At 39.7% G+C, this 17,484-nt stretch overlaps 1 protein-coding gene across 3 annotated transcripts in view; it reads right to left on the bottom strand.

Annotated features, from left to right (window-relative positions):
• Positions 1-17,484, bottom strand: part of sema5a (sema domain, seven thrombospondin repeats (type 1 and type 1-like), transmembrane domain (TM) and short cytoplasmic domain, (semaphorin) 5A) — an 857,644-nt gene that overhangs the window by 15,120 nt on the left and 825,040 nt on the right. For all 3 annotated transcript variants that reach the window (XR_007935331.1, XR_007935332.1, XM_028803411.2), the window contains exon 18: positions 15,497-15,667. Coding sequence is in view for 1 of the 3 variants with exons in the window: in XM_028803411.2 (XP_028659244.2) it covers positions 15,497-15,667 (171 nt within the window). In the remaining 2 variants the exon portion in view is untranslated. The remainder of the gene's footprint in view (positions 1-15,496; positions 15,668-17,484) is intronic.

The following is a 17,484-nucleotide window of genomic DNA, read 5'->3' as shown; positions in this document are numbered from 1 at the left end:
AAATACATCTTATGAGAAGGATCTGGGAGTAGTGGATTTGTCACTATCGAATTCAAGACAGTACACAGAAACCATTAAGAAGGCTAACAGAGTATTAGTTTATATAGCAAGATGTGAAGAGTAAAACTCTAAGGAGGTTATACTTATGCTTTATAACACACTGGTGAGGCAGCCCCTGGAATACTGTCTACAAAAGAAGACATCAAATGTCCAGAGAAGAGGGACTATGCTGCTTCCAGGACTGCAGAGTAGGATGTTAGGTTATGTATCGTGATACGTGGAGTACAAGCCAAGAGAGGTTATGCTTAGCCTGTATAAAGCATTTGTGAGCACCTCACCTGGAGTACTGGGCTCATTTTTGGTCTCCATATTACAAAGAGCTCATAGTATTGATAGGGAAAGTCCAGACGATAGAAACTAGGCTGGATTCAGGAACTAAAAGGTTAAGCTATAAAGAGAGACTGAAGAAGATGAAACTTTTAAATTTAAGCAAATTAAGATTTAAGCAGATTACACATAACAGTAAGAGACTTCTACTCGTAGGGTATGTCAGACGTGCCTACTGCAGTTGCTGATCTGGTCATTAAACCATATCAGAGTATAAATGACTTAAAATTGTTAGGCTTGTTAAATATATTGACTGCATGCTTATTTTCCAAGACAGTTGTGCTCATCCTTTTTCTTGACTACCAATAGCATCCTGCCTGACATAGCTGGTGCTATACAAAGGGTTATCACGTACCAGCACGGAGCCTGTGACATCACTGTCCTGTCACTGATTTGGACTGTAGATGTATGGGTTGAAAGTCTAAAAATGATTTCTCATGTGATATGTCAGTCCTGCTATGGCATGGACACCTGAGGGTGACCAGATCTTGAGCAGACATTTGTCTCACCGGTCTGCTGATGCTTTGCTTGCATTCTGCTCTGTACGTGTAATATTTCTATTGCACTATTATATTGTACTGAGGATTACTTGTGTTCAGTTCTGTGTATTGTATTGTACTTTTTGACACCCACTGCACACCCAACCTACCTGGAGAAGGGTCTCTCTTTGAACTGCCTTTCTCAAGGTTTCTTCCAAGTTTTTGTTTGGGAGTTTTTCCTTGTCTTCTTAGAGAGTCAAGGCTGGGGGTACTGTCAAAAGGCAGGGCCTATTAAAGCCCATTGTGGCACTTCTTGTGTGATTTTGGGCTATACAAAAATAACTTGTATTGTATTTGGGACAGACGAGCAGCTTAATCCAAGGTGTCTAGCATTGCTGACACAGGACATACAGGAGCTACCTCTAGTATGCTATCAGACCTCTGCCTAGCTTGTAGTGACATTCAAGTATTAAATATGAAATGCACAGAATAAGTTTGGCTTACTGCTTGCTGTCACCTAAGCTTTGAATGAAGGCTTTTTTAAAGATGGCCTGATCATAAATTGTTCCACCTGTTTCCCCCCACAAACTTGTGTGTGTTTTTCAAGTGGCAATGCCTCACTGCACAAGGTGTGCAGACGGTTGAAAGCAACTTGACAACTTTTTGCAAAATTACCCGAGCTGTAATTTTCTCATTCCTGAAAATATTGTATTTCTTTTTTCCTTCTATACAAAGATAGCTGCAAGCAATAACATAAGGAACATAAGTCTCAAAAGGATAAGCAAGGTAGTTGTTAATTTTACAAAGACACCTTTATAGCTCCTCATGGGTCCACTGGCCTTTCTTCCAACAGATAACCTCCCTTGATTTCCCAAACAGTCCTACGAAAATGACAGCATGTCCACCCGAGCACACTGTGCTCTTAATTAGCTCTTTTTTTTCTTTTCAAAGGAAAGTAAATAGCGGAGAGAGCTGTGCAAGGGGGCAGCTAAATCAGAGCATTTTAAATCCTGGACCATGTCTGACAATTCAAAGCCTCCAAAATTATATGGTACACATCAATCCATCATTTCTCTTCAAATGAATTCAATTTTCTAGTTTACTTAGAAACATGGAAACAAATATTTCAGGACACAACATGGGGCTTTACTTGCAATACCAATCCAATTATTATTATTACTATTTTTATTATTATTGCTGGAGACCAGAAAGATACTGTAAATAAAAATAAAAGGGTACCGTGACAGTTGGAGGACCATTTTAGCAACCTGCTTCACCCAAAATAAAGCCAAAGAGGCCAAACGTACACAAAATGGTATACATTAACATAAAAACACATAGGACATGTAGGGAGGATTCAAAAAGTATTTAGGCCACTTCACTTTCTGCACACTATATTGTGGTGTAGGTTTTATTTTTAATGGAAAACTTTCCTGTTTTGAGCCTATCAGTCTACACTCAATGACCCATCCATCCATCCATTATCAACCTGCTATATCCTAACTACAGGGTCACGGTGGTCTGCTGGAGCCAATCCCAGCCAACACAGGGTGCAAGGCAGGAAACAAACCCCGGGCAGGGCACCAGCCCACCTCAGGGCGCGCACACACACACACCAAGCACACACTAGGGACAATTTAGGATCACCAATGTACCTACCCTGCATGTCTTTGGACTGTGGGAGGAAACCGGAGTACCCAGAGGAAACCCACGCAGACACGGGGAGAACATGCAAACTCAATGCAGGGAGGACCCGGGAAGCCTAACTGCGAGGCAGCAGCACTACCCACTGCACCACCGTGCCGCTCACTCAATGACCCTTTATGACAAAATGAAAACATATTTTCAGAGAGGTTTGCAAATTTATTAAAAATCAAGAACTGAAAACTCTCATTCATATAAGTATCAAGACCCTTAATCCTTGGTACTTTGTTGAAGCACCTTTGGCAGCAATTACAGCTTTGAGTCTTCTTAGGTAAGTTTCTAGAAGCATTGCACACTTGTATTTAGGCAGTTTATCCCATTTTTTTTGGACTGATCCTCTCAAGCTCCATTAAAATGGATGGGAAATATCTTTAAATTGCCATTTTCAGGTCTCTCTACACACGTTCTACGAGTTTTAAGTCTGGAGTTCAGCTGGGTCACTCAAACCCACTCCAGTATTGTCTTCACTGTATGCTGTGGGTCATTGTCATGATGAAAGGTGAACCGTTGCTCCAGTCTGAGGTTATGTGCACACTGGAGCAGATATTGCACAAGGACCTCTCAGTGTTTGGCGCATTGACCCTTCACTAAATTCTGACCAGTCCCTCTGTCCCATAGCGTGATGCTTCCACCACCATGCTTCACTGTAGGTATTATATTAGGCAGGAGAGCAGTGTTTGGTTTTTACCAAACATATTGCTTAAAGTTCTGCCCAAAAAGTTCAATTCTTGTCTCATTAGAACCGAGAATCTTTTTCCTTATGCTGTCATTTACATGTATTTGCTCAGCAGACACTTCTGTCCAAAGGAACTTACAAAAGATATTAACATAATTGAGTACCATCAGCCTATGGATTGTTTGGGATCACGTGCTACAGGACAAGGATACAAAATTGATTTCAACCAGAGAAAAGCTCCAAAGAAAATATAAATGAATTACAATTCCCAGATTTACAAAATCTAACAGTTAATAGGACTTATGACAGAAATTCACCAAAGAGTGACTTAGGCAGATGATGAGCATCGCCTGGTCTTTGTCAGACATAAGGCTTGGAATTCTGACCAAAGGGTTCAATTTTTGTCTAATCAGATCAGAGAATCGTTTTCTTTATGTACTCAGGATCCGTTAAAAGCTGTCTTATGCCTTTGACTCAAGACTGATGTCTGTCTTGCTACTCTACCATAAATGCCTGACTGCTGGAGTGCTGCTGAGATGGTCATCCTTCCTACAGGTTTGCCCTCCTCAAATGAGGACTTCTGAAGGTCTGTTAGAATGATCACTGGGTTCTTCATCACTTTCCTGACCATGGCCCTTCTTGCACAGTTACTCAGTTCAGCCAGATGACCAACTCTGGAAGATTCCTGGTGGTCCCAAACTTCTTCCATTTCACAGTTACTGTGGCCACCATGCTCCTGTGAACACAGAAAGCTTTAGAAATGGTTTTATACTCTTCTCTTACTCTGTGCCTCACAATAATTTGATCACAGACATCTGCAAAAAGTCCTTGTCCTAATTTACAGTGTGAATTGTGGGACCTTCTACTATATACACAAGTCTATGCCTTTCTAAATGATGTCCAGTACAGTTTAGTTTCCCACAGGTGGACTCCAATCACATTCTAGTCTCATATCAAGGAGATTTAAAGCAAACATGATGCACCTGAGCATCATTTGGATGCTCAGCAAATGGTCTGAAGACTTATAGGAATGAAAGATTTCAGTTTTTGATTTTTAGTAAATTTGCAAACCTTACTGAAAACATGCTTTCACGTTGTCATTATGTGATACTGAGTGTAGAATGATGGGTAAAAATGGCAAATTTAACCATTTAAAATTAAGTTTGCAGAAAGTGAATGGGTCAGAGTACTTTCTGAACCCACTGTATAAACACTGGGAGAACCCCTTTTCCTCCAGAGCCACATTCACAGGTCCATCATATCTTTAATACCCTTTCCAGAGCCTGTAATTATATAGTGTTTTAAGATCTTTGTTTATCTCCAGTTTCCAATTGTCTGGCCTTGAAGAAGGGTATATTCCTGAAACGTGACAGCCTGATGGACAACAAAACGATTATTCATTGTTAGAATTTTTGATTCTGGACACTATGGCTACTTCACCCCTTTAAACCCTTTCATTTATAAATACAGGTGTTCGGCCTGATCTGGTATATGTTTCTATAATGTCTAAAATGCTGGAAGCTGTGTGGTCAAATATATTGTTGTAAGCCTTTTTGTTTTATTTGTAATGTTATATAAAGTATTTTAGAATGTTGTAAACATTAAAATGTAATACAGGTTGTGTAAATTAAATATACTTATTTGAAAACTGACTTTTCTACTTTTTAATTGGTAGTCTGACAGAACTTATGCAGCTGGATTAGTATAGTTTGGTGTTTTTTTGCATTATTACCTTATGGTATTGCTCAGAAGAAGAGCTTTGGAACCTTTATTTTTAAAAGTGTGCTCCATTATAGTGCCATTAAGGTACCTTTTTTTTTGGGGGGGGGGGGGGGTGCTTACAGGGAGACAGAAAGGGAGAGCTTACTTCTTATGTTTTCACTCAAACAACTTTAAGTGCTAACATAATAATAAGAATCTTAGTCATAATACCTGGCAATAATATGAAATCAAGGTTAAAGCTATTTTACGAAACAAAGCACTACTTTTATTTAAGATTACAAAATGTCCTCAAATGTTCAGAAGTAGCATCTCTGACCAAACAGTAAACGATCTAAAGAGAGAAAAAAAGTATTCTCTCACCTAACAGGCCTAAATGCCAAAATAGTGTTTTTAAAGGAGACTCTTTTAATAAGTAAGGACCAGTTTTGATTGCAAAGAGATTGGATTGGCCAAATTTTTCACTCCAGCTATACAAAAACTAGAAGTGTGGGAATCTTAATACATAAAACAATCTCATTTGTAGTATCAAATGTAGTATCTAATCTTGAAGGGCTATGCATCACTTTGATTAAGGTGATAGTGATAAATATCTCTACACCTAATATGGATGACAGAGATTTCATCCAAAATGTATTTCCATCAAATCCCAATATGAACACAAAAAACTGTAATGGCTGGAGACTTTAATTGTGTTTTAAATCCAGACCAGGACAGGTCTTTAACTACAATGTTGATAATATCTAATACCACAAAAACAATCACACCAGTTGGGTGGGGGTTGAACTCTGTTTTGTTAAGTTCGACTTGATTGTATGTAATGTTATCTTCTTCATTGTATAAGTCAGACTTGATCATATGGAATATTATTCTCTTCAAATAAAATTAATTTAAAAAAGAAACACTGTACACTTACTGAGGACCTCTTACTCTCCACTATATTACATCTGATTAATTTCAAGTGAAAAAACTGTTTTGTCTTCTTCAGGTTTTCTCCAGATTGTTTTTTATTACACCGCTTTCTTAAATAAAATTTCTTTTCATTCACTTTGCTAATTTTGACTGCATGATTCTTTATTAGTTACTGTTTTTGCATTTGTTAGTATTGTTCTATTGTCACTACCATGAGGAAGATATTCAAGTAAGAATCAACTGTACACTGTGCATGTGTCAATAGATTTAAATTTAAATAGAAAAATGGCTAATTGTTTTGCAACTGATCACACAATTTGAATTGTAATGATATTGATAAGTTGCATCATCGTAGAGATGAATAACCAAAGTATGAGCTGGCATTCCATCATTAAAATAAGCAGGTTCAGTACCAGCTGCAGTGCCCATAAAAACAGGAAGTCCGCCAAAGTCACATATGAGCTCCAAATTGTGAGGTGTCCTTTTAGGACCGCAAGCTACCTTTAAGAGCTACGCAAAAGTGTACAAATCCATTGGTCTGGCACCAGCAAGCACCAATGTTGTGCTATATTGGTGTGAGAAGTGGGATGAGTAAAAGACCTACAGTCTGAATGAGGCAGATCATGGTGGAGTTACAGAATGGCCATGAAGGGAGTGACTAAATTTGTGAATTTCCCATCGGGATTAATAAAGTATCTATCTATCTATCTATCTATCTATCTATCTATCTATCTATCTATCTATCTATCTATCTATCTATCTATCTATCTATCTATCTATCTATCTATCTATCTAAAAGTTGAGATATGGAAATAGAATGTAATTTTTAACGTCAATTACGTGAATTAAAGCATCTGCACCTCGAAAGTAGGGGATTCACCTATCCACATGTGATGAACAGTTTCCTACACAGAAAACACTTTCATGCCAGCGCAGCATTTAACATCCTGACAACAAAGTATTCAAGACCCTTGCCAAAGTGTTTGCCACCTCCCACACAACGACAGCAGAAACAAAGAGTACCCTGTTGTTTCAAAGAGTTGGGCACCGTTGCAAGGAGATGGAAGTGGTTGCTGGGGACAGCGATTTTGAAAGAAGGGTTATGTAATGGCTCTGACAAATTGCATCACCCTGGGAATGAGTAAACAACAGTATGAGCTGGCATTTCATCATTTAAATGAGCAGTTCCAAGTGCCAACTGCAGGGGAACCTATACAGATGTCAAGCCAAAGTCTCACATGAATTCCAACCAGTTCAGCAAATTCAAGCCGTCCTTCTAAAGGCAGCAAGCTACCTAAAAGGATGATGCAGAAGAGCAAGAATCCATTGACATTAGGTGTTGACAGATCACTTCAACAACAACAACAACAATAATAATAATAACTAGGAGATTCGATCGATCTTTGCTCGATCAGCTGCTGGCTTGCTGCTACTGCTGTACCCCATGATCTGCATGCTTTGAACATTTAAAAGTCTGTATAGCAGCTGTCCTACTCTTTTGGCACAAAGTCTCATCTCGCGGGACGTGAGTTCTTGATATTTTTATGTTTATAACAACGTCACATTAAAGTTCGCTACATTCTGAAAAGAATGATACCAAACATATATATGTTGGTTTTAAAATAAGCCTGATTTAAAGCGTGACAAAAAACGTGACTTAAAAAGGCACATAAAATTGTTGCACAAAATCGTTGCACTTTTAGGCTTAGGATTTTATATATAGAGAGTAGATAACTTTATTTATATAGCACCTTATCATACATTTACATGCAACTCAAGGTGCTCTCCACTGATTAATCAACAAAAACAAACATATACCACATTTACTTGGATTATTATCATTAATTAATACTCTAATAATTTCTAATAAATGTAAGTATACTAAATACAAAATCAACCAGGTATTGTTAAGCAAAATTTAACTACTAAAGTGCAAACAAATTCTCACTCTTATCAGAAAAAGGTTTTCTAATTACAGACAATAGAACAACCAGACCTAATTAACATATACAGTCATATGAAAAAGTTTGGGACCCCTCTTAATTCTTTGGATTTTGTTTCTCATTGGCTGAGCTTTCAAAGTAACAACTTCCTTTTAATATATGGCATGCCTTATGGAAACAGTAGTATTTCAGCAGTGACATTAAGTTTATTGGATTAACAGAAAATATGCAATATGCATCATAACAAAATTAGAGAGGTGCATAAATTTGGGCACCCCAACAGACATATGACATCAATACTTAGTTGAGCCTCCTTTTATAAATATAACAGCCTCTAGACGCCTCCTATAGCCTCTGATGAGTGTCTGGATTCTGGATGGAGGTATTTTTGACCATTTTTCCATACAAAATCTCTCCAGTTTAGTTAAATTTGATGGCTGCCAAGCATGGACAGCTTGCTTCAAATCATCCCATAGATTTTCTATGATATTCAAGTCAGGGGACTGTGAAGGCCATTCCAGAACACTGTACTTCTCCCTCTGCATGAATGCCTTTGTAGATTTCAAACTGTGTTTTGGGTTATTGTCTTGTTGGAATGTCCAACCCCTGCGTAACTTCAACTTTGTGACTGATGCTTGAACGTTATCCTGAAGAATTTGTTGATATTGGGTTGAATTCATCTGACTCTCGACTTTAACAAGGACCACAGTCTCTGAAATAGCCACACAGCCCCACAGCATGATGGAACCTCCACCAAATTTGACAGTAGGTAGCAGGTGTTTTTCTTGGAATGCGGTGTTCTTCTTCCGCTATGCAAAGTGCTTTTTGTTATGACCAAATAACTCAATTTTTGTCTCAACAGTCCAAAGCACTTTGTTCCAAAATGAATCTGGCTCGTCTAAATGAGTATTTGCATACAACAAGCAACTCTGTTTGTGGCGTGAGTGCAGAAAGGGCTTCTTTCTCATCACCCTGCCATACAGATGTTCTTTGGGCAAATTGTGCTGAATTGTAGAATGATGTACAGATACACCATCTGCAGCAAGATGTTCTTGCAGGTCTTTGGAGATGATCTGTGGGTTGTCTGTAACCAATCTCACAATCCTGCGCATATGCCGCTCCTGTATTTTTCTTGGCCTGCCAGACCTGCTGAGTTTAACAGCAACTGTGCCTGTGGCCTTCCATTTCCTGATTCCATTCCTTCCAGTTGAAACTGACAGTTTAAACCTCTGAGATAGCTTTTTTTAGCCTTCCCCTAAGCCATGATACTGAACAATCTTTGTTTTCAGATCTTTTGAGAGTTGCTTTGAGGATCCCATGCTGTCACTCTTCAGAAGAGAATCAAAGGGAAGGACAACTTGCAATTGACCGCCTTAAATACCTTTGTATCTCATGATTGGACACACCTGTCTATGAAGTTCAAGGCTTAACGAGCTCATCCAACCAATTTGGTGTTGCAAGTAATCAGCATTGAGCAGTTACAGTACATGCATTCAAATCAGCACAATTACAAGGGGACCCAAATTTTTGCACAGCCAGTTTTTCTCATTTGATTTAATTTCATACAACTAAATACTGCTTGTTTTGTCTTGGTAGAGTAATATATTGCTCTGCTTTCCCCTTTTGTATTATTAATATGTAGCCATTGTCAGAATGCCTCAAATCTCACAGACTTACCACTGTTTATAAGGTATTATAGTATATAACTTCTCCCCACCTTCCCTCCTACATCAATAACCTCAGACAATTAGGTGTAGTAAAAGACAAGCAGGAGTTAAGTTACAATTTAAACAATGTATTATTGATAATATTCATAAATAATAATAATATGCAAAGTACATTTGAATATTGGCAACCATACAACCTGATAAATGGTGATGTGTAGATTCAGGCGGCACACAGACTTGTTAGTTACTTAAAATGTCTCTAGTTAAGGCATCGTTTATGGTCAACTTTCTTCAGAACAGGCCACATTGCCTGTCTGAATATGGCTGCCGAGCTGTGTTCTTCATTGTGTTGTCTTTTTCAGTTCATGCTGTGAGATGGTCATTCATCCAGTTTGGTAAGATAGAGAGAGTGACGGAGTGAGCAAATTTAATGATGTTCTGTCCAACCCCTAGAGCCAATAGGACATCATACTACTTCTGATACAAGCCAGTTCCAAACTGCCATACTTCAGAGCAATGGGGGAACGGAAAACATCTTCACACCTGCCCAAAACCATTTGTTGACCTAAAGTTTGCCAGTTAGGCAGCCTGGCTTTGTGTGGGAGATGAGAGACATCAGAGAAACATTTACCAAACTTGTTTCAGGCACTTCCCCCCAACTCTGTCGTAAAATTCAAAGAGACTCAGTCCTGGTGGGAGGGGGGTTGTAAACATAAATGCTTTTCACTAATGTAACACTAAAATTACATTGCTTTGCCAAAATTACAAATGAAGACATACAAAATATTTATCAACTTGTATGCAAAATTTCACATCACAATACTGCTTTACTAAAAATCTTAGTTCAGAAAACACCCCAGTACTCAGATGTTCCTAGCAAATGAAAGACATACCACTGTTATCTTTTTTGTTGAAAGTGGAGTAAATTAATATGCAGGCTGAGAGGGGTTCCCAAACTTTTTCATATGACTGTATCTACATTTTACCTAGGCATATGTACATGGCAACCCATTGAGTAGAAACAATAAAGCAGTCCATAGCGGTTTTGGCTGATTTAGGATGTAGATGGAGTTTGTGATTCCTGAGCGTGATTAGCTCACCAGCTGACATGGAGGAGAGGAAATCAACAAACTCCTACGATGGGCCATAGGAGAAAAAAAAATCTCTGGAAGGCCATGGTCAGAAGACAGAATCAAGTAAATCATTGTCATTTTCATGAAACCATTTTGGGATGATGTTTGCATTTTGACATTGTGCGTTATTAAGCTGGAAGTAACCATTAGAAGAAGGGTAAATTGTGGCCATGAAGCGATGCACATGGTCAGCAATGATACTAAGATAGGCCATGGCATGTGAATTTCCCCTTGGGATTAATAAAGTATCTATCTATCTATCTATCTATCTATCTATCTATCTATCTATCTATCTATCTATCTATCTATCTATCTATCTATCTATCTATCTATCTATCTATCTATCTATCTATCTATCTATCTATCTATCTATCAAATTGTTAGGTCTGATGGTAATCAGTTTCTGCATCATAAAAGTCAGAATGACCTAGACCAGCTGGTCACCCACTCTCCACTGGGCACAGTTGATACAATTAGCACCGCTGATATTAATATTTTAATAATAATATGTGTCCTCATGTAATTTTAAAAATGTCCACTTGTAGCTGTGTAGCCCCACTCTCTAGAGCTGTCAGAGACAGAGCGAGAGACAGCCTGAGGGTTAGACAGGAACATGTAACATTCTCAAGTCCAATTAATCCAATTAGACAAAATCAGGAAGTAACTCAGAAGAGGAAGAATGATTAGATTTGTTTTGAAATCTGAACATTGCTTGTGTCCTTTATATTTTGTCATGAATTCATAGCCTCATTTCAGCATATCCATATGAATAAGTATTTCTTCTTCTTTGTAAAGGTAATATTTTGAAGGACAGTTTTGTGTTTTGAAACTACCGTCGCAACATATAATTTTGCTAATGTTCTGCCTACTGTACATCCACATGTTCAAGTTTAATTCAGAGGTAGGAAGATGTCTGAAATTTGCCCATGCAGCCCCTGTAACTTCATCTGTGTTGCTATACTGTAAAGTCATCTAGCACAATAATTAATGATGCAGTGGGTGTTGCTTTTTCACGGAGCTTGGGGAGAGCTGCCATGTGTCTCCTATAATTTGCATGTTCTCAATATGCGTGAGTGGAGTTGCTCCCACAGTCTAAAGACATGCTGTTAATGGATTTGTCTCTCTATTATAGCCAGATGCGAGTGTGCATGTGTGAGTCTCTTGTGGTAGAATGGCAGCCCTCACAGGCCTGGTTTTATTACACACATATTGCTGCCTGCATATGCAATGACTCTCTGTAGCCAGCTTCTCCATAAGTGGTAAGAAAAAAATAAAATTAAAAATATTTTTAAAAAGCTCAATAAAGTTTGATTGTGGTATCCCCAGTCTATAAAAGGGCTCTATTTTATAAGATCACAACACTGCATGACAGGTTTGAATCCTGCACTAGTGTGCACATTCTCCCTTTGTCCGTGTCATCTGGGTATTCAAGTTTTCCACCTACATGATCAAAGATTTGCAGCTGAGAAATTGGGCCATTGTAGTACATGTGTGTGCCGTGTGAAGGACTGGCATCCTGTTCTGAGCTGGTTCCTGCTTTTAGTAAGTCCTGCTGGGATGACCACTAAAGAACACCAAGCTCATTGTCATTTTCATGAAACCAGTTTGGGATGACGTTTGCATTTTGACATTGTGCGTTATTATGCTGGAGGTAACCATTAGAAGAAGGCTAAATTGTGGTCATGAAGCAATGCACATGGTCAGCAATGATACTAAGATAGGCCATGGCATGAAAGCGATGAGTGATTGGTATTAACCCTTAAACTGCCACATATTTGGGGGTTAATGCACCCCTGGACGCCCAATACTTTTTTGCTGCACTTTTTAAGTAAAGTCACAATTCACCAAGAAAAAGCGAAATTTTAATGGAACACATATTTTTTTTCATGCAAAAAGCATCACAATTACTGCAACACTGATCATTTTACACACTGCCAATGAAGTGTAAAAACTATTAAAAAAACTACTTAAACAATATATACAAGGTGCAACTGACGCCATGGATGAAATTCAGTAAATCACCGAGCCAACTGTGCTTGAACTGGCTGCAGGCAAGCACACAGAGGCTAACGCTGATGCTGGCAGGCTAGTCTAATGCAGGGGCTGAATCCCAGGGACAGTGATGCTGCAGTACAGCAGGGGGCTGCGTGGTCATGAGCTGGCTGATTAACAAATGTACGGCATGGACTACTCAGCTCCGGCGTGCTAGTAAATTGCACTGGGAAACGACTATAGATGGTTGCGGCGTTCAACGAATGTACATTGCCGAATATACTCGGCTCCAGTGTGCTGGAAAATTGCATTGGGAACCGATTATAGCTGGTTCCGGTGGTTTAAGGGTTAATGGACCCAAAGCGTGCAAAGACAGCATTCCCCACACTTTTACGCTACCACCACTAGTCGGGACTGTTTACACAAGGCTGGATGGGTGTATGGAGTAATACTGTTGGTACTAAAAATTTTGAACCCAACCATCTATGTGCCTCCAAAAAAATCTAAATTCATCAGACCAGGCAACGTCTTTCCAGTCTTCAGCTGTCCAGTTTTGGTGAGCCTGTGGAAACTGCAGCCTCAGTTGTCTGTTCTTAGCTGACCAGAATGGAAGGGCACTATCTTTTGCTGTTGTAGCACATCTACTTCAAGGTTTGATGTGTTGTGCATTCTGACATGCTTTTCTGCTCAACACGGTTGTTCTTTGTGGGTCTCTGAGTTACAGTAACCTGCCTGTCAGTTCGAACTAGTCTGGGCCTTCCTTACTGACCTCTCTCATCAACAAGATGTTTCATTTGCAGAACTGCTGCTGACTGGATGTTTTTTGTTTTTCTCACCATTCTGAGTAAATTCTACAGACTGTTCTATGTGAAAATCCCAGGGGATCAGCAGTTATAGAAATACTAAAACCAGCCCGTCTGGGGCCAACAATTGAAACCTCAGTTGAAATCACTGAGATCTAATTTTTTACCCATTCTCGTGTTTGATGTGAACGTTAACTGAAGTTGCTAACCTGTATCTGCATGATTTTATGCATTGTGCTGCTGCCACATCATTGGTTGATTGGATAATTACAGATGGACAGGTGTCCCTAATAATTTGTTCAGTGATTGTATGTATGCATGTATGACTTAACTTACATATAAAGAACTTGTGACGCGTAAGTCTCTGTCCTGCACCACAAAACACGAAGCTGAGTCTCAGTACTTTCGCAAAACCAGCTTTATTCAGGTTAAAACAGGAACAGCACGGTTATTTATTGTAGCGGGATCTTTCACTCTCCTATATACAGACACAGCAGTCAGGCAGGGTCATGGCCAAGTAATTATGTTCCCTGCATTTATAATATTCCTTGCAACACCCATCAACAGCAAGCTCTTATAGCGCGACTGCAGTCCGCTCAGATGTGCTTTAGCTGCGAGCCGCTGCAGTGTTGGGAGAGGCAACCGATAAACTGTCTTCCACAGACTCTGCAATCACACTTCCCCCTGCTTGACCCCCTACAGTTTGCTTACTGAGCAAACAGGTCAGTGGATGATGCAATCAACATGGGACTGCACTACATCCTGCAACATCTCGACTCTCCAGGGACATATGCTAGGATCCTGTTTGTGGATTTCAGCTCAGCGTTCAATACTATCATTCCAGAAGTCCTCCACACCAAACTCACTTGGCTCACTGTACCAGCTCCCATCTCCCGGTGGATCAAAAACTTCCTGACAGATAGGAAGCAGCAAGTGAGACTGGGAAAAATCACATCCAGCACACGAACAGTCAGCACTGGCGCCCCCCAGGGATGTGTCCTCTCTCCTCTGCTCTTTTCCCTCTACACAAATGACTGCACCTCAAGAGATCCGTCTGTTAAAATCCTGAAGTTCGCAGATGATATGACAGTCATTGGCCTCATCAAGGACAGTGACGAGTCTGTATACAGACGAGAGGTCGAACAGCTGGCCCTCTGGTGTGGTCAAAACAACCTGGAGCTGAACAAGCTTAAAACTGTGGAGATGACAGTGGACTTCAGGAGGAGCCCCCCAGTGCTGCCCCCTCTCACACTACTCAACAGCATTGTGTCTGCTGTGGAAAACTTTAGGTTTCTGGGATCCACAATTTCCCAGGACCTAAAGTGGGAACTAAACATAAACACAATTGTTAAAAAGGCCCAGCAGAGGTTGTACTTCCTGCGCCAGCTCAGGAAGTTCAACCTGCCTCAGGAGCTGCTCATCCAATTTTACTCTGCAGTAATCCAGTCTGTTCTCTGTTCATCTATCACAGTCTGGTTTGGCTCAGCCACAAAACAGGACAGGAACAGACTTCAACGGACAGTCAGGATTGCAGAAAAAATCATTGGTGTTGATCTGCCCTCCATTCAAGACTTATACAGATCTCGAGTCAGGAAACGGGCAGAAATCATCATTGCAGACCCATCACACCCTGCTTACAACCTTTTTCAGCTTCTTCCCTCTGGTAGGCGCCACAGAGCACTGTACGCCAAAACTACCAGACATGTGAACAGTTTCTTTCCTCAGGCCATCACTCTCATGAACACTTAAGTCAATCTCACAGCATCAGGGACAATACTAGGTAAAACCGGAGTCCAATTCCTTTTATGTGTACATATACTTGGCCAATAAAGCTGATTCTGATTCTGATTCTGATTCTGTCTGCGTCAGAAACACATTTTCTGTTATTTATTATTGGCCATATTCAGTCATCTAAAGTACATCCTGCTTGTGCATGATTCATTTAACAAAATTGATCAATTATTGTCTTACAGACTGTAAAGCAACATTTATTTTAAATATCTCAATGTTTTTTCATTAATAGAGATGTAAAGTACAGTTTTCAAAATGAAATAGCCCTTCAACCAGTGGAAATGAAATACCTGGACAAGGTTGAGTGTTGCACAGAGCCTCCTCCGTGTGCAGCCCCAGGCAGATGTCACCTCCGTAGGCTGGTGCAGGATTGGTGCAGGTCCGAGTTCGCATATAGTGCCCGCCTCCACAGGTCACGGAGCACTTAGACCAAGTAGACCAGCACGACCAATCGCCATCAACTGAGGAAAAAGCAAGGAACAGGAGGACAAGATTAAAACATGGTTATATTTAGAGGATATTTATTTAACATATGCCTTCTTTTCCAAAGAAAATTTATGTTATAATAATCTTGCAAAATTTTTAAAGTTCTGTACTAACCCTATGTGAAAATGTTGGAGTCCTCTGGAGACTTCTGCAGCAAGTAAATAAATGAAGTTCTTTTGCTTTTCATCCTAACAAATTTCCGATTTTTACTTGCAGATTATTAAATTTAAACAAAAATTTTTTTTTTCTTTTTAATAATAGTTAGGTAACATAGATCAACACAAAATAAAGTAGAGAATGTTTTATGCTTTACATAATCAACAATACACTGCCGCTCAATTACAGAGACATAAATACCACTGAAGAAAAGAAAGCGTGTGTCTTGATATTTACTTTAGACCAGTATGACTAGATAAACTTGAGTCAAAGTAATGGAAAAAAACATTAACTATAAGGTTTCCATTCTGTGAATTTAATATTTCATACACATACTGAAAGGGGTGGCAGAGGCGCACTTGGTGGCACTGCTGCCACACAGCTTTGTGGAACAAGTTTTAATTAGTGGCCCAGTCACCTTATGAAGTTCAAAATTTGTCCCCTTCTAGCCCCCATGTGTCACTTCAATATTGCCTGTGCTTATTTCAATTTCAGCTCATTAGCTGAAGAGCTGCTTCTAATGTTCATTTACTTTTTCAATGTTAACTTCTGTATGTATTGTATGTACTGTACATATATGCAGTATGTCAATCATGGGCGTCGAAGGGCTCCTCTAAGGGCACACAATAGCCCGCCGTGACGAGACGGAGGCTACTGCTGACCTTATCACTGTTATTTTTCCCTTACAGCTCCGAGAAGCCGCCCGGCAAGGCCACTTAACCCTGCCCCTTACGGAAGTAACGCTATAAAGGAAGGGCCGGCAAAGAGAAAGGCGTCTTTTACAGGGAGACCAGAATGAGCCGCACGGCAGAGCACGTGACTCTCAAAAGGATTATTCCTGTGAAAGAAATCCCTGATCGGGATTTTCGTTGCTTTTGTTTATTTTGTTTGTTTCATCTCATGACGATTAAAAGGGAAGACCTGGTTGGTGTCCCAACATTCCGACTGTTTCCAGTCTGTCCTTCCACCGCCCGACCACAAGTAAAATATGCATATAGTCACACATGCACACTTAAGGTGACATCTTCAGGGTGCCGAACGAAGTGAGCAATGCCACCCCGATTCAAGAGGGGAAGCTGCTGTTATCATCTACTTTTACACCTGCAGTTCCGAGGGGCGCTAGCCAGAGAACGTCCATTCCATCAAAGGAAGCCCTGTCTTGAAGGCCACCAGATGCAGACGTTCTTTACAGAACCATAACTGAGAAGATGGAGCTCTGACTGACTCAGACTCGACACTTAATCTCTACAAACCCTTTTGGTTTATTTATGGTAGTAGCCGTTTTTTACACATTGGTACCCTAACTCTTAATTTTCACTTCTCTCCTTTATCTTTACAATATACAGTACTCTATATAGTGTCTAAAGTGTATTCAGTGACTCCTTTAGAAGTTTTCATATTTAATTGTTATGCACAGTTGAGTTGCAGAATAACAGAAAATATCCAAGATGGTATTGCATGTACTGTACATACAATGCTAAAAAAAATAAGGACATCAGATCTCGATGAACAAAATATTCAAGTGGAAAATCTTTACTGGGTAATACTGTGTAATTTGTTCAGAACAAAATGATATCAATGGTCAATGGAAACCAAAGTCACCAATCCATTGAGGGCTGGATTCAACATCACACTG

Source organism: Erpetoichthys calabaricus, chromosome 6, assembly GCF_900747795.2.
Source record: "Erpetoichthys calabaricus chromosome 6, fErpCal1.3, whole genome shotgun sequence".
NCBI lineage: Eukaryota > Metazoa > Chordata > Cladistia > Polypteriformes > Polypteridae > Erpetoichthys > Erpetoichthys calabaricus.
This window is presented reverse-complemented; position numbering and strand designations above follow the sequence as displayed.